At 37.5% G+C, this 22,513-nt stretch overlaps 1 protein-coding gene across 3 annotated transcripts; it reads left to right on the top strand.

Moving 5' to 3' along the window:
- Positions 1-3,827: 3,827 nt before the first annotated feature.
- LOC137720478 (bifunctional riboflavin biosynthesis protein RIBA 1, chloroplastic) lies at positions 3,828-10,239 on the top strand. Of its 3 annotated transcripts, none has more exons than XM_068459551.2 (7): positions 3,828-4,246; positions 5,100-5,436; positions 5,587-5,802; positions 6,183-6,505; positions 6,971-7,100; positions 8,750-9,046; positions 9,637-10,239. In XM_068459551.2, the coding sequence occupies exons 1-7, from the start codon at positions 4,197-4,199 to the stop codon at positions 9,901-9,903; spliced, it is 1,620 nt and encodes a 539-aa protein (XP_068315652.1). In that variant the 5' UTR covers positions 3,828-4,196; the 3' UTR covers positions 9,904-10,239. The 3 variants fall into 3 exon arrangements, with proteins under 3 accessions (XP_068315652.1, XP_088554934.1, XP_088554937.1); XM_088698808.1 differs by having other exon boundaries at positions 3,982-4,246; positions 4,963-5,436; XM_088698811.1 differs by having other exon boundaries at positions 3,982-4,754; positions 4,814-5,436.
- The last annotated feature ends 12,274 nt before the right edge of the window (positions 10,240-22,513 follow it).

The raw sequence follows: 22,513 nt of genomic DNA, 5'->3' as shown, positions 1-22,513 counted from the left end.
AAACGCACACCTGAGCACTGCTTATCTCAAAATTCTTGTGAATGTTTTCCACATATATGTATGTGTCTACAAGAAAATTGCAACCCCGATGACAACTCCAAGTATCAGAAGAATACTTGTAAAAGCATTGCTGTAGAAGTCGTAGGAAGAAGAATCCACACTAGTCGAATTCAAAGATGGAGCCATGATGTCCCATGTTGCCATTCTTGCCAAGAGTGCACCATGCACAATTGGGACTCAGGTAGTCTAGGCTAGCCCCAAAGAATGCACTTCTATTTCCTCGAAGAAAATTGAAGAGTTCGGGATGGGTTTTAGGTGCCATAGTTAATTCTTGAAAGGAAGTAAAGATAATTGAAGGCAGAAAACAAGAAAGAACTGTGAAGGCAAGAGAATTCTGGAAATTCTAGGAAGTTTGGAAGCTCAGAAAATAGGATTACTTGAAGTGTTTGACCGAGAGATTTAAATGGAGGTTATATAGTGGGTAGTTAGTTACGTTGGAAATCGTGGGTTAGTGCAAAGATTTATTCGAAAACGGCTGTTTAAATGGTGCAAGTCCTTAGTAAAAGCATGCGACTGGTATTTAATTATTATTAAGGTCTAGGTTTTGCAGAGTTAACAATGATTAAAAGGAGGACCTGTTTTGGTTAATATTTAACAATGGGCTTTATGAAATGAGGCCCAAGGGTGTCACAGCGAAATAGGGACTTGCCCGGAGCCCACCAATGAAGCCTAATGCAAAAGAAGGCCTTTTCAGCCAAGGCATAGGCCATGTGCCTAGGGATGAAGTGACAGATGACAGAGACCAACTCACCACCAGGCAAAAAGCACTTTCTAGTGGCATTATAAGTAAATAGATGATGACTCGCTATCATCCGAGAGATCTCGACCAAGAGTAAAGCTAAACCAGTCAGGCCAAATTATCTATAAAAGGAGAAAGAGACACTAGAGACAAGGACACTCAAACAACCAATCAATCAACATACAAACTCTGCTCTCAAGCCAGTTCGTACCCAGAAAAGTTGAAACTTACCCACATTTAGTCCTTTTAGCTATGGTTCCCTCAGAAAAGCTATCTTTTGTTTAGTGTAAAAGTTTTGCTACTATCCATTAGTGTTGTAGCATTGATTCCCTCATGTAAAACTTGTTTACCATCCATCCCTTTTAGCTTACAACCTCAGTAAAATCAAAGAGAAGTGGCTGCAAAGAGTTCAATCGTGCCTGACAAGGTGAAATCGTGCCCCAATCTCTTTGTTTGTACTTTCATTTAGTAGATATGTCACTTAATGTACTTTTCAACATGTATTCAAGTTATTTCCAATTATTTCTTATCTCAAAGTCCCATTTGCATTCGAATATGGTTAACTTAATGAACCTATTTTTGCTAAGTCCAAACTGTGGTTCGAGGAAATGGTTAAAAGGACCCTAAACTCCCTTCGTTTTGAACTTACAAGATTATGAACTAAAAGTCCTTGTTTACAAGGCAAGAAAAAGAACTTAATGCAAACTTAACCCATTTGTGACAATCCTTTGATAACAAGAAGTTTAAGTAACTTGGGGTGCAAGTAATCAACTTAAATCACACTTGTTCAAACATTTGTTATATTGAGATAACAGTGGCATGCCTAACACTTTGTTAGTTTTGATTGTGAGCCTCAAGGCCTATACCTAAGGCCCCACAATGGCACCTTTCAAACTAACTACAAAACTCTCATTGTTGCACATCAAGCAGTGAGAGCAAGCCCCACAACACGCCAAGTGCCAAACCCCCGGGGAGCTGTGCCAAGGAAATCTTGCCCCAAACAACTACTACTACCTCCTCCTCCAAGCGAAGCAAAACGTACACCTGAGCACTGTTTATCTCAAAATTCTTCTGAATGTTTTGCACATATATGTATCTGTCTACAAGAAAACTGCAACCCCGATGACAACTCCAAGTATCAGAAGAAGGCTTGTAAAAGCGTTGCTATAGAAGTCGTAGGAAGAAGAATCCACTCTAGTCGAATTCAAAGATGGAGCCATGATGCCCCATGCACCATGCACAAAAGAGTAACAATGTTGCATCTATACAGTTGAGGTATTACTTGGATCTGTTGTAGTGATTGTAGCCACTCCATTGAAGTCGCATGATGCCAAAGTCATCCCCATCTGATGATAGTAACAGTCAAATTGCATGTGCAGTCACGTCGTCAGGCTCGTAGCATGGTTCTCCCTGTAATAAAGCTGAGCAACCCACCTTGCCAATTAGGTGCAGACTGCAGTGGCATTAGATTGGCCAATTCCAAGGATCTGCTCATCCGGGACAGTTATTATAACTTTAATTTCTGTAGTTGCAAGTGCAACAAGCATGGCACAGTCAGTGTCATATAACCGGACATGTCGAATTCGCCGAGCTTTTAGGAGGGCTACAGCTTGCGTTGGGCATGGCATGTCTGAGAGGTGTGTCCCTATATTCGCACCAATAAACACATCTGCACAAATGAATTCGGTCATTGTAATTATTTACGCATATGATACATAAAACTATATTGCAAGTTTCAAACAATAACACATAAATGGAAGGAAATGAAAGCAACCATCTAGCAGAACACTTAATTTTTTTTCACTTTTAAACATTAATTGAATTTCAATACAGAAACCTGTTATTTCATGCGCTTAGTGTTAGTACTACTGAGAACTATATATGCAAAAATATTTAATTAGATCGTTGGTTCGTGGGTTGGTTTGTGACGATAATCTTCGAAAACTAGACAACTGAGGAGCTTGACTAAGCTGGAAAGAAAATTAGCCAACTTCAGGTTCCATCACGTGAAGATTAATCAAGACAATATATACTGCATCCGAATAAAAGCATAATACCGAAGTGGAGAAATGAAATTCGAAAGAATAAGTGAATCATTGTGGCCAATTGTTTCTCATGCTCTATGTCAAATGGAACCGTTTCTTGCAGTCCACCGGATCGCTTCTCATGCTCAATTCAATACTGTTCTAATTGAATGATTATATATTGACTGCTTCGATGAAGTATATGCAATTTGTTCAGTAGTAAAACATCATGCTCACCAAAGTGGACTAATTGAGGCATTTTGTTTGATCTGTTTCTAAAAGTTCAAGAATCCTATCCCTCTACACGATCATTGGGTGCTTCATTGAATAGAATCAAATAGAACATCATAACATGAACACTCATATGGACCAAGAAAACCTTGACATGGATCATGATGATAGGTCACCTATTATGATGATAGCACCATTGAATCAAATACAACACTTTGTTTCCGCTTGATGGTAATTGTCAACAGAGTAAAAGACAATTCACATTTAAAATTTAAGTTCAGTGTAGAAATAAATTTGAACTTTTCTTTTTTTGAATATTCTAATATAACCTTGTCTGCGTGCTTTTGTTTTTGAACATGATTGCCTACTTAAGGATAAAGATGAACTTTTACTCAAAACTCTTCATGTTCAAATTACAGAAGTTTATTTATGATTAGAACCGTTCATATTATAAATCGCTATTATAAATCGCTCAGTAAAGATCATCTCAGTAAAATATGAATTAAAACTAAAGTTGTTTAGTTAATCTATTGTAGCAAATACATAAACGGTTCGTAATAATTTTACCAATTCCATCCATCTGTTTTTATACAATTCGATGATTAAACGACTTGAGTTCTAATTGATTTTTATTTTTTTATTTTTTTGCAAAGGTAGCCTTTATAGAATGATTTATAATATGAACGATTATGATTATAAATACAAAATTATATAGATCGGCAATAAACAATTTTAAGTAGGATTCTTATACATCCTTTGAATAACTAAGTACTATTCTTTGTTTTTATTTTTTTATTTTTTTGGCAAAACGAAAACGAAGATGCTTTTCCTAACACAAACTGTGGTGGCGGGATAAGGCTGACGTCATATTGAATGTCCACTGGATATGAACTGTCTTTTTGTTGTTGTTGAAAATACTGGATATGCATCGTTGAATTGAGTCATTCCGTTTCGTTTCTCTGCAATTGCTTTGCGGTGGCTTTCGTTAACCGACCGGCGCAACCACCTCAAAGTCTCTGAATTCTCTCTCTTTCTCTTTTCTTCTATTTCTCTCGCCCTTTCTCTCTCTCTCTCTCTCTCTCTCTCACGGAACACAGCTGGGCTGAAAGCCTGAAAGCAGCAGCTCCACCTCCAGGCTTCCAATGGCTTCCATCAACCCCTATTGCTCCTCAAAGGCTCTTTCCCCTTATCCGTAAGCCTCTCTCTCTCTCTCTCTCTCTTCGTAATTTGATTTGAATAATTACAGTGATCTGAAATGTGAATCCTGAAATTGATGAAGATTATGGAGGTTTTTCGTGTTTCAGAATCGGGGCATTGTATGTAATGTCTGTTTAATGTTCAAATCTTCATATGGGAGAGATGAATTGACATTACACTGATTCAGGTAGTTAATCGAAATTGGAAATTCATTGTTTAGTTCAGAAATTCTTAGTTTTGTAACCCTAAATTGGGATTAAGAATTTAGGGAATTATTAAAACCCCACTATTATGAACATTTTTTTCTCCATGCACCCCCTAAAATTTTCCATTTATCTTTCGGTCCCAGATTTGAAATCTGGGCACTCAATTGTTGATTAGCGGCCTAATAAAATGCATATGTACGTAGAGAAGGTCGCGTGAAATAACTTTTGTAATTGGGCCAACTGGTTAACTTGAGTCGAAACGCTGAAAAACTCGTTGTCAGTGAAGATTTCTAGAGTGTAAATAGAATGGAAAGTATGATAATGAAGGTAAACTATAAAAAAGACAAGTGTCTGAGTAGGGGGTGGATAAGAAAGATCTATTTTCTAGAGGGTAGAAGAATAGAAATATATGAAAGTGAGGGCAAACTATACCTGACCCCTCAACAATTTTGCTTAAGAACTATGGGTTTTATGACCTAATTAATAAATTTATATGTGATTTAAGGTTAGCAGGTAAACACGGTTTATCAAAAATGCTGTTTGCACAATTGAGAAACTCTTCTCCTATGCTAGTTTCGTTCTGAAATTGTAGTCCCTTCCCCCTATGTTTATGTATACATGTCTAATTAGTTTTATATTCAGAGGGTACACTATTCTATATCCTGGGACTTCACTTGCAGCAAATGGGCAATTATCCGGTTTTTTCACACCGAGTGTATCATGGAAATTGTGCTTTCATTCCAAGGGATCAATTAAGGCAAGAGCTTTGCTGGGAGAAGATGGTCTCCTGTCTTACCCAAATGGCAACCCAACTGGGAGTGAAATACAACCTGATGCATTAGGTTTTGGAACACTTTCAGCAGAAACAACCCCAACGTTTAGTGGGTTCTCTTCTGAAAATGATGAAGGTGATCTAGATCACCCTATACACGGATTTTCTTCCATTCCAGAGGCCATTGAAGATATACGTCAAGGCAAGGTTGGTCATTTTCTCAATTATTTCTGTTGGAAAATTAAGGAATATATATATATATATATATATATATATTTTTTTTTTTTTCTTTTCTTGTGCTTAATTTTTCTGGAGGTGGATAATATAGCAGATCATTAATTCAAGAAAATATTGCAGATGGTTATCGTTGTAGATGATGAAGATAGAGAAAATGAGGGAGATCTTATAATGGCAGCTTCCTTGGCAACACCAGAAGCTATGGCATTTATTGTCAAGCACGGAACTGGGATTGTTTGTGTGAGCATGAAAGGAGAAGACTTGGAGAGGTTGCAACTTCCACTTATGGTGACACAGAATGAAGAAAAACTTTGTACAGCATTCACTGTCTCAGTGGTATGTATTTAAACTTTCCATTAAATTAAACCCAATTATACATATTGAGATGTGCGATTAGGAGAGGAACAATGACCTTATCAGGATCACAGGTTTCTTGTTCCATGTATTTTACAATTCTGGTCAGTAACTGCATCCGAGTTTGTTGGATCTCTCAATGGCTAGGGAAAGAGTGAAAAGGATATTGTATATACGTAGCTGGATTTTGACTCAATATTTTCTAGGGACAGTGGAGCTGACTAGAATTGGTATTGCCAACCTTGTCCTTGTCTTAGGGATGGGTAGTAATAGTGTAATCTATTACTTTATTGATTATATACCTGTTTTGTGAATTATAATAACTCTTATGTGGATGACCTCAATTGTATTGGACTCCATAGGATGCAAAACGTGGTACAACAACTGGTGTTTCTGCTCGTGATAGAGCTGCAACAGTCTTGGCTCTTGCATCAAGAGATTCAACACCTGAAGATTTCAACCGCCCAGGACATATCTTTCCCCTAAAGTACAGAGAGGGAGGAGTTCTAAAAAGAGCCGGTCACACCGAAGCTTCAGTTGATCTTGCTATGTTGGCTGGGCTGGATCCAGTAGCAGTTTTATGTGAAATTGTGGATGATGACGGTTCTATGGCTAGGTTACCAAAGCTTCTCGAATTTGCAAGGGCAGAAAACTTGAAAATTGTTTCCATCGCTGATTTGATAAGGTACTCTGAATGATTGTGTCTGGACATTATGTGTTCAAAGTGTACTAGCTGTAGTTACCAAATAAATCCTTAATGCTTGACTAGTTCACAGATGACTACACAACTGTTTCATTAACTGAATAAAGGTTATTACATATTTTTTTGGGTCATTCTGCAATCCTCGAGTTAGCATCTACGAGTGAGTGAAGAATGTTTATTTGACAGCTTATATATACTTTAAATAATTATAACCTCTATTTCTTTCATTCAGCTAAGAATGGTTTAAGGGCTGTCCAAAAACCTTGCCCTCTTTTCTTTCCTTTTCTTCAAGAGACTAACGTTTTTGTGAAGTAATGAATTAATGTTATTGTTACTTCTTGGTATACTTCTGTTAGGACAAGTAAATTTAAATGTTGATTTTTGTCATGTTCTTCAGATTTAGTGGAAGAAATTCAAATTACGATGTCTGTGAATTGTAACTTTCAGATATAGAAGGAAAAGAGATAAGTTGGTGGAGAGGGCCGGAGTTGCACAAATACCCACAATGTGGGGGCCATTTGAAGCCTACTGTTATAAATCATTGCTCGATGGGATTGAGCACATTGCTATGGTTAAAGTAAGTAAATCATTGACATAGAGTATTCTCCCCTTAAAACTATCTAACCTTCATTATCCGACACCCATCATAAATAGCCGTTGGTTGGAATTCTTCCCTTAGTACTCAATTGTCAATTCGTGAATTGTTTTGCTATCTTTGTGCTGTAGAATTCTCTTGGTGTTAGCATTCTACAATGTCAGTGTTTGGTTGCTTAGTTACCAGCGATTGTTTTTGTAGATATTATTTTTGCTCACTTCTTAGAGTTAATTTTTTGAGTACATATACCAGATGTTGTGTGCCTGATTTCTTAGGATGAATTTATGGAATCACTTATTTGGGAATCCTCAGATGTGAGTCTATCGAGACTACTTCAGAAAAATGACAAGAGATGACATGAAAGGCCCTTGAGATGATATATCGATTTTCGACAAGTGACTCTAGGATAATACCCCTAAACGTGAAAGGTTTATATCAATTAATCACAAGGCTTGCACCTCATGCTTTTAAGTCTTTGCTTCATATTATTGGCAGCGTCTTGTCATGAACAGTCATCCGTTGTGAGCAAATGAACTTGAGATATTACGACTGTTCAATGGTCAAATTTTTTGATGCTACAAGGAGTCATTTGGTGTCATGTAATTATCTTTATTGAACTAGCTCATAGACACCTGTTATAGTTTTCTTTATTGGCAGCTCCTAGAAACCTTCAGGGATATTATCTTTATCCAATGAAGGATCTGCCAGAAGGGTTGAAACTTGAAAGCTAAGTAAGAGGAAGGTAATCTTAGGTTATATTTTTCTATGGGAGATTGCCCTTACGTCTTCCTTCTCAAGACTCCACAGTTTTCTAGCTGGATGTGCAATTGTCTATCCTCCACCATCTACCAGCTAATTATGTTTAGCTTGTTTCTGTATCCTAAGTTTCTTATCGGACTCTATTTGATGATGGATTTAAGAATATAGTTTTTATTTATTGAGGGATAAGGAAGAGCTTTGAAATTATGTTTATATTTTAAGGAAAACTAACAAAAAGTCCAAAAAAACTTCTCTTTTAATGAAAAGCCCTTTTTAAAGGTATAGTGAATAGTACCAGAGAAAGGTATGAATGTGGTTTTTCGTTAAAAGTGAACAGTACTGGGAGTGTTTTGTTAGACCTCCCTTTATTTTATTGAATGTTTATTTCGTGGAATTAGAATTGTGGGTAGCTGTTATCTACCTGTTTTTCTAATAGTTTAGGGTTTTATTTATCATGTTGTCTCAATACTTTATGAGGACGTCTAAGGTACTTTGTTTTCATGGGATTGCCTTCACTGAAAGGCCTCATTGTAATAGGTTTTCAGACTTTGGCAGATTGGTGTGATAATAAAGAAACAGGTTGTCATACCCCCTAATTGCCTCTCATTATCCTTCTGTTCAACATCTTTCCCATCTTCTTTTCTCTCCTTTCTACTGCATCAATTTCTCTCCCTGCCTACATAAATTCATATCACAACAATTTTTGTCCTACTATCTTTCCATAGCATGGTTGTATTCTGTATCATACTTTCATATAACTAGTTGGGAGATACACTAAATTGTGAGGGTTGGATGAAAAGTAAAACAATATTCTGTGGTTGATCAATGTTTATTCATGTAAGTAACTATTTGCAGGATTTTAAAATGTACAGGGTGAAATTGCTGACGGGCAAGAAATACTTGTGAGGGTACACTCTGAGTGCCTCACTGGTGACATATTTGGGTCAGCCAGATGTGACTGTGGAAACCAGCTTGCACTTGCAATGAAGCAAATTGAAGCAGCTGGTAGGGGTGTTTTGGTGTATCTCCGTGGACATGAAGGTAGAGGAATTGGTTTGGGTCACAAGCTCCGAGCTTATACACTGCAGGATGCTGGGCGTGACACTGTTGAAGCCAATGAGGAGCTGGGATTACCTGTTGATTCTCGCGAGTATGGCATAGGTGCACAGGTACTGGTTTCTTAGCAGTAAATCATATCATCTGTGTCATCATTTTCAGCATTGCGTATCTTTTCTCGTAGATATTGTTAAAATTGTTGCTTACATGAGCCTTTCATTCACTAGAAAATTGTACCTTTCTTGGCTGACTGGACTGCAGAATTGATTCGATCCCATTTTAATAAATTCCGCTAGTTGTTGGGGATTACAAAGGATCGGGATTCATTATGGACAATGGATTTAATGGCCTTATACAGTATCTAGAACATTAAATCTATAATTACTTTGATTTAGATGTGAATCCATAAAATACCGTGTAGTTTTTTCATCACATTCTAGTTCCTTTCTCATCACCATGGTGGAAATGTTTTGGCGTTGGGGCTGGGAATCTTCTGCTTCAGGTCTTTTGAGTTGGTTACTGTTATCAAATTGTTATTTGAATTACTTTCTTGTGACTATATGTTGATATTTATAATTGTTACACTAATGCTTTTAAGGCAGATTTGCATATAGATTTTCCTAGGCTTGTTTCTTGAAACAATCTCCCATATCGTAAGGTGGATTGTCTTGATATCTAAATTCATGACTAAATTCTTTCGCAGATACTACGAGATCTAGGTGTTCGAACAATGAAGCTGATGACGAACAATCCTGCAAAATATATTGGTCTCAAGGGTTATGGTTTGGCCATTGCTGGCAGAGTCCCATTGTTGGCACCGATAACTATGGAGAACCAGAAATACTTGGAGACTAAACGGGCAAAAATGGGGCACATCTACGGTTCAAAATCTAATGGTCATGTAAACGGCACAATCGATGAAAGTAGTTCGAAAATTGACAACCAATCTAATGGTGTGTCCGAGACATGAAAAAATGTCGGTATCAGCTCCTCAACCGGAGATTCAGGTGGGTAGCTGATTCTCTGATGCTGAGATTATATTCATGGCTATCACATTCTTTCCTTCATTGTTATTTCTCTCGTCAAGATCACGGGAGAAACTTACATGCATTCTGTTGTATGCGGCATCTCTCGCATTTGTAACATCAACGTGAGTGGATTTTTTATTGTTGACATGTTGCAACTTTCGTCGTTGCCACACCTTATTAATGTGTCTTTATTTCCAAATACAAATAGAAACATTAAGTTGAATGTTTGTTATTAAAGTTTTGTGGGACTTGATCGTATATTAAATGTTTGTTATTCACCCCTTGAATGGTCACACACACAGTTTTTAATAATTTCCTAGTAACTGCTAATGGCGGGTAGTGCTTTCTTCTTTAATTCATTGTGTCCCGAGTTCAAACTCTCTGTTCTCCATATAGTTTAGATGAATTTACGTTTGCCAAAATTGATCATCATCTCTTAATCTTATCGCTTTGCTACATCTAGCATAGCATGATTCTCAATTGACGTAACATCCCAAATCAAAGTTTCGGTGCAATAATCGTACTACAAATTCAGCCGAAGGAATCGGTTTGACTGAAGAGCCTCATTTCACTACGAACCATTTTCAAAGTGGTTCGTTCTAGTTTCTTTTCATTTCAACCTTCTAGTTTAATCTTGTAATTTATGCTTTTTTCGCAATAAACCGACTAAAATAAGCTTTTGTGCGATTTTTTTCTTATTTATTTAGCATAAAAATGAATTACGACGTCGTCGAATGACGCAATCTTTTGATTATATATTAGATTAGCAATAAGAAATAACGTTGGATCAAACCAGGCTTTCATTGTACGGAATTTCTGTCCGGTCTTATCCCAAGCAGGCACGGAGAGACTTTTTTGTTTTATTCTAAGGGAATCAATTTTACACCTTTGTGAGGATTCTTGAGATCCTCAAATTATGTATGTTCATAGTATATCAATTAGTTTTTATCAGGTATTATTCATATTTAATTTTAAATAAAGTATTTAAAATAACTTATAACTACATAATGTACGATGAACAGACATAATTTAAAGATTCAGATGAACCTCATTCGTTTTCTTGCGCATCAAAAAGTGCATGCGCAAGCTTTTGAATGAGATAAAGACTGTGGTCTGCAACTTACGTGGCATTTGGCGTCTAGGAGGAGTAGGCCTGCTGAAAAAGATGAAACTGTCAACAAAATTGGGGACAGATCAAGGGCTAGTTTGGTAAACAAAAATGCTAAAAAGTACTTTTAGAAAGGAAAAAAAACATATATATGGAACACAGTGTTTAGTAAACTTTCATATAAAATCTCTGCAACTATAAAATTTGAAACCTGTTATTGCTTTTAAGAATTTGATAAAGAAAAATTTTATTTGACCCTATATTTTGTATCTTTATATCCAACTTACTTTTTAAACTCACCTTCTAAACTACCTGCATTTATAAAATTAGAACTCTCTTGAATCCTATAGGTTACTCCCAATTCAATACTACTCTATCTAGATATGGAAATTGTGTGGATCCAATTAAGATAGAAGTAGTATTGAACTGGGAGTAACATATAGGATTCAGGGGATTATATATACATATTTAAATGACAAAGGGTTGACAACTGATGTATACATAAGCAAGATTTTGTTGAACTCTTCTTGAACATTATATTGATGCTTATGGTCACATGGATTAAGTGATTATTTTGGAGATAAATTTCTTTTTGTGCATCGATATACAGTGATGAATTTAAGAGTTTTTATTATTTTTGTACACCCTGTAATGTTTTTGGAGTTAGTTTTATAAGAGAAGTTTGTTTTTCGTTTTATTTTTATTTTTACCCGTGCGTGGGGTTATTTTTTTGGCCAACCTCAGGTTCGGGGCGTGACAAAATGGTATCAAAGCATAGGTATAAAACAACCTTGGACAAAGTTGTGGTGTCATTTGGATAAGTTGGTACAAAGGAACTAGAACTGGGGTACTTAGGCCATCTCCAACCAAAGGGGCTATGTTTAGCCCGTGTCCAGAATATAACCCTGCAATAAATTATTTTTTAATGAATAGTATCAGACCATATTTATATACCATTTCCAACCGAATGGGCTCTTTTTTAGCCCCTCAATAATTTATTTTTTATGTTTTTTCTTTAATTTAATTGGTTAATTGAATTAAACTACCATATTAAAATAAGGTTTCTGAACATATTTTAAGTGCCTCATGTCACTAAATGAATAAGCCTCCGGATTTCTTATCTTTATATAATCTCAATAATTTTTCATATATGATTTCGAGTGACTAGGGTGGAGATTGTGTTGTTATTTGTTAAGTGTTGTTTTAAGTTTCATGTTGTTTAAGTTTAATGTTATTGAATGCTTTAATTTTAATACAACTTCATTGAAATACAACACCTTAAATATTAAAGTACAACAACTTAATGATGTGAGAAATGGTGTAGGAATGATGGAAGAGGTAAGATAGTATGGAAGGGTGAAAATGATATGAGAAATGGTGTAGAAAATACTTCGGTATTTATAAAAATAAAAAAAGTAAATAGAATTTTTTTTTAAAAAAAAATTCTTCCTTAAAAAAATTAATAAAATTTCAAAATCCAACGGTTACATGACGTTAGCTAACGTCATGTGACAGTTGGTTGCAGCAAACTAGGCCCTTAAAACAGGCTGGCTGGATTTGTCCAGCCCGATGGCCATCAGGCTTCTCTTTGGCCCAGTGGGTCCCTTTCTCCGTTAGCCCAACCCTCCATTAGAGATGGGTTTTTTTTCTTCTCATTTCAGGCTATAGCATTCACTATAACCCTATGACCTAATCCATTGGAGATGGCCTTAGAACTTTGTACTTTAGTGGTTGTTGATACTTAACTTGTATCAGTTTGAGTTCATTAGAGTGAGAGTATTTGGTTAATGTGTAGTAATATGGGTAGCTAGAAAGTACTGTATTTCATTTCAATCGTTTACGTTAAAAATGAATAAGCATGTTGGTAAAACGGTTTTATGTACATGTTATTTTATACAAATTACACAATATGTTTACGATATACAAAACTATTTTGTATAGTATTATAGTTCAACTCAATTGATATTTGATTTGAGTGATGGTATATTAGTAACCCAAGTACTTTGATTAGTTAGAGTCCATGTCTTGCATATAGTGATTTGCTTATACTTGTGAATAGGATTTTATCAAGGTGGTGAACTCTTGTAATAAAGAGTTGGAGCAATGCTTTGGAGTTCAAGTAGGAGCAATATGGCAGACTTTTACGGAGATTGATTATATTAAATTTCATAGAATTCTATTTTATTTTTTTATCTTATTGATTGATTACTCTTGTTGAGTGTTACTTGGATATGCGTACATCATTGTTTTGTTGGATGTCTATTTGTTATTGACTATGGAATTACTCTTGGTTGAGAATATATTTTGGAACACATGAATGATAAAATGAAAGTATTTGTGAATCATTCATGATGTGTCTTGTGGTTGGAGATTCGAATTTGTGAAAGGAATTGTGGTAAGAGGGTAATGGAAATGATCTTTTGTGTAGTTGAGCCCAGTGTTCCAAAAGTCGGCCTAGGTGGCTGCTTAGGCGCTAAACAGTGAAGGCCAATCCGATTTAGGCCAAATTGTTGATGAAAATCGAGGAGGGTTCAGGTGGCTGCCTAGGTATTTTCTAGGCATTCTAGGTGGTTTAGGCGGTTTAGGTGGTGGTAGGCGGCCAGTCTAGGCGGTCCATGATTTTGAAATGTCGCTGTTGATTCTGCACTTTCGCCGTGAATTGTAGGCTTTCTTCATCCCTTCGTATTCATATCTCTCGCAATCACTACATCTCCTAGACTTGCATCCTATCGCATTTGCACTACATTTCTGCACCGTTTCGCGTGGCATCTCTCACGATCTCACCGCACCTGGTTTGCAGCTTCAAAGGGAGAACAAGAAGGCAATGGGTTCACGTACGTTTCTGTTTTTATCAAATAGGTGTTCACTTCGAGGAGTCATGAGACGCCTGACCCTGATATTCTCCAAACACCAGGGTAAGCACGTGCTGACCGACACCCGAAGGTGACAAAGCCATATTAGGATGCATGAGAACTAGAAACAATTAACCTACATAAATAAAACTTGTAAACTTAATTATAATGAATATGCAATTGTGGAATATGTTTAGAGCATACAGCTAATCCGAGACAATAAAAAATGAATAATTTAAAATTGAACAAACAAAAGGATGGGTCATACACCAAGAGGACTCGAAGGTGCCAATGCGAGAGTGCCTTGACACCGGGATTGTACGCCTTGATTCTAAGTCCTAAGGGGGCACAAAACAAAACATGAGTGGACCAAGTTGATATATAAGTAGTACTAAAACAGTTAATCTTTAATGTACTAACCCCCAAGTTTAGAAAACTTGTATAACATAATAAGTAATAGGTTTTCCAAAAACCTGGCATGTCATAAAACCTTTCATAAAACATATATCATATATAGTGTGCTAATTAATGGTATCATACTCGCTTGAAGGCAAGACATTCGCCTGTAGGCAGGACATATGCATGTAGGCAGAACAGTGACCACTAGATAATCACAAAAACATTGTATATAATATTTCCAACATAAGTACATATATCTCAATGGAGCTCAGTAGCTCAAACATCATATCTCAAAACCTCTTCATAGTATATAGTCATCCATCATATATATTACAAAGAACATGAAATCAATAAAGCATGGTATTCCAAAATATTCTTAGTAAAGCATGATATCTCATAAAAAGTAAAATCTAATTTACTCATTAAACGTTTCATAAAATGTAATGATTAAATCATGCTTTTCATGTATGCATTTCTAATAGCAAAATTATGCATTTTGAAAGGGGTCAACTCATAGATACTTCGTCCATCGAAGAGCCGTGTGAAATATGAGGGATAGAAACACCGCTAATGATTGTACCTAAGCACATAAAGGGTCCCATTAATAAAACTCTACCCTAACGATTGAATTTCAGAAACCGAACGTCATAAACGGATTCAAGACGTCAAAAAAACGTAAAAGGGGACCTCGGGTACCCTTATGTGCAGGCCCACGCGCCATTCACGTGCTGGCCAATGCTCTGGGATCCAAGTCAGGTTTGGTTCCATTTGAGTTAAGCTTGGGTTCTCTGAGTTGGGCCTCATGGTTGCGTCTGGGCAACTGGGCCTTGGCTTAGGTTTGGGTTTGAGTTCAGATAGGGCTGGAGCCCTTGGTTTTGGGCTATTAAACTTGGGTTGGTTTTAGTAGGCCGAAATCCATGGCCTAAAAACTTGAGCCGGTTTAGTTGGGTCTGGGTTTAACCCGTTTTCGGGTCGGGTTGGCTAAACTTGATAAAGAAGGAAGCCGGAGCTTCTCGAGCTCCGTTCAACTCTGATTCTCCACCCTAGCATGCGATTTGCCCACCAAAATGAAGACCACCAAGAGTAGATTAGGATTTTACCTTTTGTTTCCCATGGTGGCCGGAGTTGTTCAGGAAGTCGTTTGAAACCCATGGTTCACGCTGGGAACCTGGGTTTGGTTTCCTTCCCACGTCGGGAAGTCGAGAGGTTCGTTGGGGAGGGGTGGTGGTTTGTGGTGTCGTCGTTGGTGTGTGGTGCTCGGGGGAAAGGGATGCAGCGAGGGAGAGATATGAAGAGAGTGAGCTGAGAGAAAGAAAGAGAGCTTGGGGGAATCAGAGAAAAGAGAAAAAGTGAAGGAGAGAATGAGAGAGAAAGAGCTGAGTTGCTTTGGGCCCGGGGAACAAAAACCAAAGGTGGGCCCCTTGGGCACACCAAACAAGACTCAAAAGCAAACCTATTTCAGTTTATGTTCCTGATAAAATTGTTTCTTTACCATTCATTTAACCCATACAACCTTTTTAAAAATAAAATACTAATTGTATTCTTTCTAGTTTATGGATATTTCTATTTTGAATTTCATCTCTTCCAAATTTTCAATATAAGTATAATTTTTTAAGTGTAAACAGACACTTATTTTTATGATATATAATAAATTTACTCAAATCCAACTAGTTTGCCTAGGCACCCGCCTAGGAGCTAAGCCCCCTTCTGCCACCCGACTAGCACCTAACGTTTTTTAGAACCTTGGTTGAGCCAAACTCTTAGTAGTTACCAAGTCTCAGGCAAGCTCATAGTGCACAATTTCTTTTAGGGTAATTCGGGATTGGCGACGAAGGGTTTTGGCAAGATGACTAAGGGGAAATTAGGATGATTAAGTTACAGGGGGTTAATTTGTGTAATAGAACATTTGAACCACCACTGCAGAGGTAAAATGCACGGTATGGGATTTGCATGTCTACATGCTTTATTATAGAGATTAACGGGTTGGGTAAAGGATGTTAAATCGCATTGCATTCACGCATTGACATTTTAATTTATATGACTGGTTACATGTTATAATTGAATTTTGTGTTGCCATGACACTTAATTTGGTTTAATCAATTTACTGTTGTAAGATTATGTCTTTACTGCGCTGTCAAAGCTCACCCCTTTATTGTTACGCAAGTTTACAAACTAGATTGTCAAGTAGGCGGGATGAGGCCGGACTATATGTGAGGCTAGAGTTTGTATTTATTTATTTTTTAGCCTTGCAAAGAGTTCTTAACTTCTATTTATAAGGGGAATTAATTTTCCATACTGTTTTAGTAAGTTTTTATTTACTTATTTAATTTTTAGCTCGTGTTCCGGATTTGGTTTTTTCTACCAACTCGGGTCCGGGGCGTGACAGGAATCCTTCCAAAATATTATATTATGAATTCCAAGTACTTGCCAATAGTCGTTTTTATACAAGATAGTAACAATATCATCTCTCAAGCTATTCGTAGTATTACTAGAAAAATAGAGTCAATTTATTGAAATCAATCTTTTGGCCAAAAACAGAAGAAAAATTATTGAGGGTGTCCATGATGCTCCTTGCTATACTATCATTCAATCCGTATACTTGTGAACACTAAAATTTGAACCTTAAAGAGGTAAGTTTAGGTTACCTAATTTTCACAACAACCATCACCGGTCCATTTACGACTCGGGTTTTTAAAAGAATCCCCAAACCCACCCGTTACCCATTTATTCTGCTCCATAACCTTTCCATTAAGGTCGGGTACCCGTAGGGAACCAAACCCATGGGACTTTTTGCCACCCCTACTTATTATGTAAATATTGTTTATTGTAAGTAAGGATAACAAAAGAAAAACGGGGATATGGTAGGTATTTTTAAAAGAGCAAGCCATCTTATGTTAATAATACTATAGGTGATATGTATACCATAGAACTCAAGCTCTAAGTAGTTGCTAAATTAATACAATGTCGACCACTCGTTTAGACCTATTATTGATGATTTGAAACCAATTTTTTATGTTTGAATGTCATCATTGAAATATAATCCTTACAAAAATTCATTCAACTTGAGAAGTGTTTAGTTATCTAACAAGATCACTTATGAAAAGTTAATGTTGGTAGTGTCATAAAAATTCATTCTATAGTCTGATAACACTAGAAATCTGAGAGAATGTCCTTGTTTATTGAATGAAAATTGTGGCAGTTAAATAGCCTTACAATGCAATGAAATAGGAAATAACAACCCACGATTTACATGGCCCAAGATCGTGGTGCATGACTAAGTCAGAAACAGAAAGATAAGCTTGTCCCTCAAGAATAGGAGAGATTATTTGCATGGTTAGAAACTGATCCCTAGAAATAAGGAACCCTAACCCTAACGGCTAGGAGACTTCTAATACTTTAACATCCTCCCTTAAACTGAATATCATTGATAATCAGTTTATCTTTGGGTATTTGCAGACACACATTGCTTCTCGCATCTTTGCAAACACTTCTAACTTCAATGGTTTAGTCATAACATTTGCAATCTGCTCCTGGGTTGAACACTGTTTGAGCTCCACTACTCCATCATTGACCAAATTTCGAAGAAAAAGAAACCGAACGTCAATGTGCTTGCTACGTCCATGCATTACTGGATTTTTCGAGAGTTTGATTGTTGAGATGTTATCACAGTACAAGACAGTAGGTTTAGATTGCTCACAATTTAGACTTTTCATAATCCTCTTTAGCCAAACAACTTGACAATCACTTGAAGCTGTTTCGAGAGTTTGATGGTTGAGATGTTATCACAGTACAAGACAGTAGGTTCAGACTGCTCACAATTTAGACTTTTCATAATCCTCTTTAGCTAAACAACTTGACAATCACTTGAAGCTGCAACGATAAACTCAGCTTCGGTAGTGGAAAGAGTAACCACTGGTTGCTTCTTTGAGGACCAAGATACTGCACTTGAATTCACCATGAAGACATATCCTGATGTACTTTTCCTGTCATCCTGATCTCCTGCATAGTCACTGTCCGTGTAGCCAAAAAGCTTTTCATCTCCTCCCTTCCTATAAAACACCCCAAAACTGGATGTTCCCTTCACATACCTTAGAATCCTATTTGCTGCCTTCAAGTGAGTCTTCGTGGGGCGTTCCATATACCTACTGATTAAGCTTACAACAAACATCAGGTTAGGGCATGTGGCTGTAAGGTACATAAGACTTCCCACCAGTTGCTTGTAAAAAGTACTATTGACTCCTACTCCTTCTTCATCCCTTGTGAGTTTGAAACTAGAAATCACTGGATTTTGAACCGAGTTGCACTAATCCATGTTGAATCTTTCAAGGACCTCGTAAGCATATTTTCGTTGGCTTATAAAAACCCGATCTTCCTTCTGCAACACTTCAATCCCTAGAAAATATCTCATTTTTTCGAGATCAGTCATGTCAAATTCAACCATCATAGACTTCTTAAATTGTTCAATCATATTTCCATTGTTCCCAGTGTATATAAGATCATCAACATACAAATAAATAATCAATATTTTACCTCTATTTGTTGTTTTAGTGAACAATGTGTGCTCATGAGGACATTTGTTGAAGGCTTCTTTGACAAAATATGATTCTATGCGACTGTACCAAGCTAGGGGAGCTTGTTTGAGTCCATATAGTGTTTTTTTGAGTCGATAGACTTTTGATTCTTCTCCATTCTGTACGTAACCTGGTGGTTGATCAACAAACACTTCTTCACTGATTTCGCCATGCAGGAATGCTGATTTGACGTCAAGTTGGTATATCAGCCAACCTTTCTGCGCAGCAAGTGAAAGCACTATGCGAATTGTGTCCAAGCGAGCCACCGATGCAAATACTTCTGCATAATCCACTCCATACTGTTGACTGTACCCTTTCGCCACTAGCCGTGCCTTGTACTTGTCTACTTCCCCATGCTCATTGAGTTTGGTATTGAAAATCCAATTCACTCCAACAGATCTTCCTCTTGGTGGCAGATTAGTTAATTCCCACATCTCATTTTTCTCTATTGCCTTGATTTTTTGATCCATTGCTTGCCTCCATTTCTCACTTTTCACTTCTTCTTCATACGTCATCGAATCACCATTAGTGAATAAGGCTAGATGAGTTATATTCACATTTTCTTCATCAAAGAGACCTTCACCAGTCTCATAATCTCTCATCCATGTAGGAGGTCTTCATGTTCGTCCTTCTGGGAGTGAGGTGACATTTGAAGTGTCTTCTTCGAAAGAACCACTGCTGTTGGACCAATGTTCTTCTAGTTCTTCGGCTGTCTCAGAACAATTTTCATCGTTTTCCTCTTCTGTACTTGTTTCTTCATCAACTTCCCATTCTAAATCAGCCAATATGGTTTGCTTGTGGGCCTCATCCCAACTCCATTCTTGGTCTTCTTCAAAGACCACATTTCTGCTAACAGTTATCTTGGAAGATATAGGATCAAACAATCTATAAGGTTTAGATTCGTGACTTACCCCCAAAAATATGCATTTGAGACTTTTGGCTTCAAGTTTCACTATTTTGTTGTCAGGTATGTGAACATGTGAAATACAACCGAAGACTCTGAAGTGCTCCACTGATGGTTTGAGACCCTGCCACGCCTCTTCAGGTGTTTTGCTTTTCACGGCAATGGTTGGACTTCTGTTTAGCACATGTACTGTCCAATTCATAGCTTCAAGCCAAAAAGTTTTAGGAATTTTCTTCTCTATCAGCATGCTTCATACCATATTCATTATGGTACGATTTTTCCTCTCAGCATCACCGTGTTTCTGTGGAGTGTATGCAGCAGTTAATTGTTTATGTATCCCATTCTTATTGCAAAAGTTTGTGAACTCTTGTGATGTGAATTCACCCCCTCGATATGTTCTCAGACTTCGAATGAATGCTCTAGTTTCCTTCTCCACTCTAGCTTGATAGGTTTTGAAGGTAGCAAAGGCTTCTGATTTCTTTATCAAAAAATAAACCCAGGTTTTTCTACTATAATCATCAATAAAGATGATTAAATACCTTTTGTTGCTGTTCGAGGTTGGGTTGATCGGACCACAAATGTCAGCATGCACCACCTGAAGAACTTTGGAAGCCCTCCATATGCTTTCTTTTGGGAATAGATGTCGATGCTGTCGTCCTACCAAACAGCCTTCACATACTTGCTGAATGGCTTTGAACTAGGGTAACCCTTCCACCATCTTCTTTTGTTGAAGTACTTTGAGTCTATTCCAACTCAGGTGCCCATATCGATGGTGCCAAATAGTGGCCTGATCTGTGGTTAGAGAGGAGAAACACTTTGTCTCACTTGGTGGTGGGCAGTGAGCAACCACGATAAACATTCTGTTAAGAGTCATTTTAGTTTCAATGATGAGCCCCATCTCAGGGTGAAATATCTTACATTTGTCTCGTTGAATGAGCACAGTGAGTCCCTTTTCTTACAACTGCCCAATACTTAACAAATTGTTCTTCAGTTCGGGTACAAAGAAAACTTCCGTGATCACATGAACTATCCCTTTTACCTCCACTCGAATCGTGCCTTTACCTTGAACAATAAGACTCGAGTCATTTCCCATCTTTACTGATTCCTTGAAACTGTTATCAAGATCAACAAAAATGTCTCTCTTGCCACTCATATGGTTGCTACACCATGGCGACTATTTGATTCCTCTTTTGTTTCTGCATAGTTTGATTCCTCAAACATGGCGACTATTTGATTCCTCAAACAGCATCCAGATCATTTGATTCCTCTTTTATTTCTGCATAGTTTGCCTTTGGATCCCATGCTTTCTTTGGGCATTCCCACTGAAAGTGTCCCAACTCATGACAGTTATAACATTCTAGGGTTGATTTATCAAACCCAGATTTGCCCCTTCCTCTTCCTCTTCCACAATAGTTACTGCGACCTCCACCTCGTCCTCCTTGTTGAGTCTTAGAAGTGACTTGCAGCACTTGTTCCTCCACTACAACATGGCGACTAATCCGTTGTTCATGCACTAACAAACTGCTTTGAAGCTCATCGATGGACAAAGCATCCAGATCATTTGATTCCTCAATAAAACATACAACGTAGTCATATTTTGGGACCATAGACCTTAAGATCTTCTCTATGATCACCACATCCTCCATGTGCTCTCCGTGAATCCTCATCTTGTTGGCAATGACGAGAGTTCGTCCAAAATATTCATTGACAAATTCTCCAGCCTTCATGTGCAGCACTTCAAACTCCTTTCGAAGAGCCTGCAGTTAAGCACATTTGACACATGCTGTTCCTTGATATTTCTGCTTCAAGGAATCCCAGATGTCATTCGCAATGTCCTTCTTCATATGGTCTCTAAGATCGAACAATCGATGGCTTGAAACAAATAGTTTTTGCACTTCAAGTCTTTCAGCTTCTGATCATCAATCATCTTCTTCTGTGCTTCGCTTGAGTCAGCTCCCTCTGATGCTGCAGTGACTCCCATTTCCACTAGGTTCCAATACTCTTTGGAACGTAAAAAGTTTTCCATTAGCATACTCCAGTGATCGTAGTGTCCATCAAACCGTGGAATTGCAGGTTGCACAAAGCTGCCTTCGGACATCATATCTTTGTTCCTCCATACTAGTTCCTGTGTAGCAGGTTTTGATCAGGCCCCGTGGTGGGGCTCTAATACCAGATCTCTAATACCAGATGTTGGAAGTAAGAGAAAATGGCAGAAAGCTTTTGTACTTGTATAGTCAGATAACACTAGAAACCTGAGAGAATGTCCTTGTTTATTGAATGAAACTTGTGGCCGTTAAATAGCCTTACAATGCAATGAAATAGGAAATAACAACCCACGATTTACATTGCCTAAGATCGTGGTGCATGACTAAGTCAGAAACAGAAAGATAAGCTTGTCCCTCAAGAATAGGAGAGATTATTTGCATGGTTAGAAACTGATCCCTAGAAATAAGGAACCCTAACCCTAACGGCTAGGAGACTTCAAATACTTTAACAGTATCGTGGTGGAAGATAAATGTGGACTCCTCCTGTTTGCCCTTCAATAAAGATAAATGTGGATGCGAGTTGGAAGCATGGTGTATGTTCAATGTGGGTTAGAGTGGTTATGGTGGTTCGTGACTCGGGGTCCAGATGTATCGTGGTCAAAAGGGTTGAGGTTTCAGCATCTAGCGCGTCCTTGGCTGAATCCTTGGCGGTCTTGGATGGGTACAATCTGGC

Source organism: Pyrus communis, chromosome 1 (genome assembly GCF_041283825.1).
Source record: "Pyrus communis isolate YQ-2024b chromosome 1, ASM4128382v1, whole genome shotgun sequence".
Classification (NCBI taxonomy): domain Eukaryota; kingdom Viridiplantae; phylum Streptophyta; class Magnoliopsida; order Rosales; family Rosaceae; genus Pyrus; species Pyrus communis.
The sequence above is the reverse complement of the archived record's forward strand: the minus strand, read 5'-3'. Positions and strand labels throughout refer to the sequence as shown.

What these genes read in the sequence shown, in the direction of transcription:
- LOC137720478 (XM_068459551.2), top strand. Translation starts at nt 4,197, where the DNA reads ATGGCTTCCATCAACCCCTATTGCTCCTCAAAGGCTCTTTCCCCTTAT. An exon ending in CAGCATTCACTGTCTCAGTG is followed by an intron (nt 5,803 to 6,182) that starts GTATGTATTTAA and finishes TGGACTCCATAG; the next exon opens with GATGCAAAACGTGGTACAAC. An exon ending in AGTATGGCATAGGTGCACAG is followed by an intron (nt 9,047 to 9,636) that starts GTACTGGTTTCT and finishes ATTCTTTCGCAG; the next exon opens with ATACTACGAGATCTAGGTGT.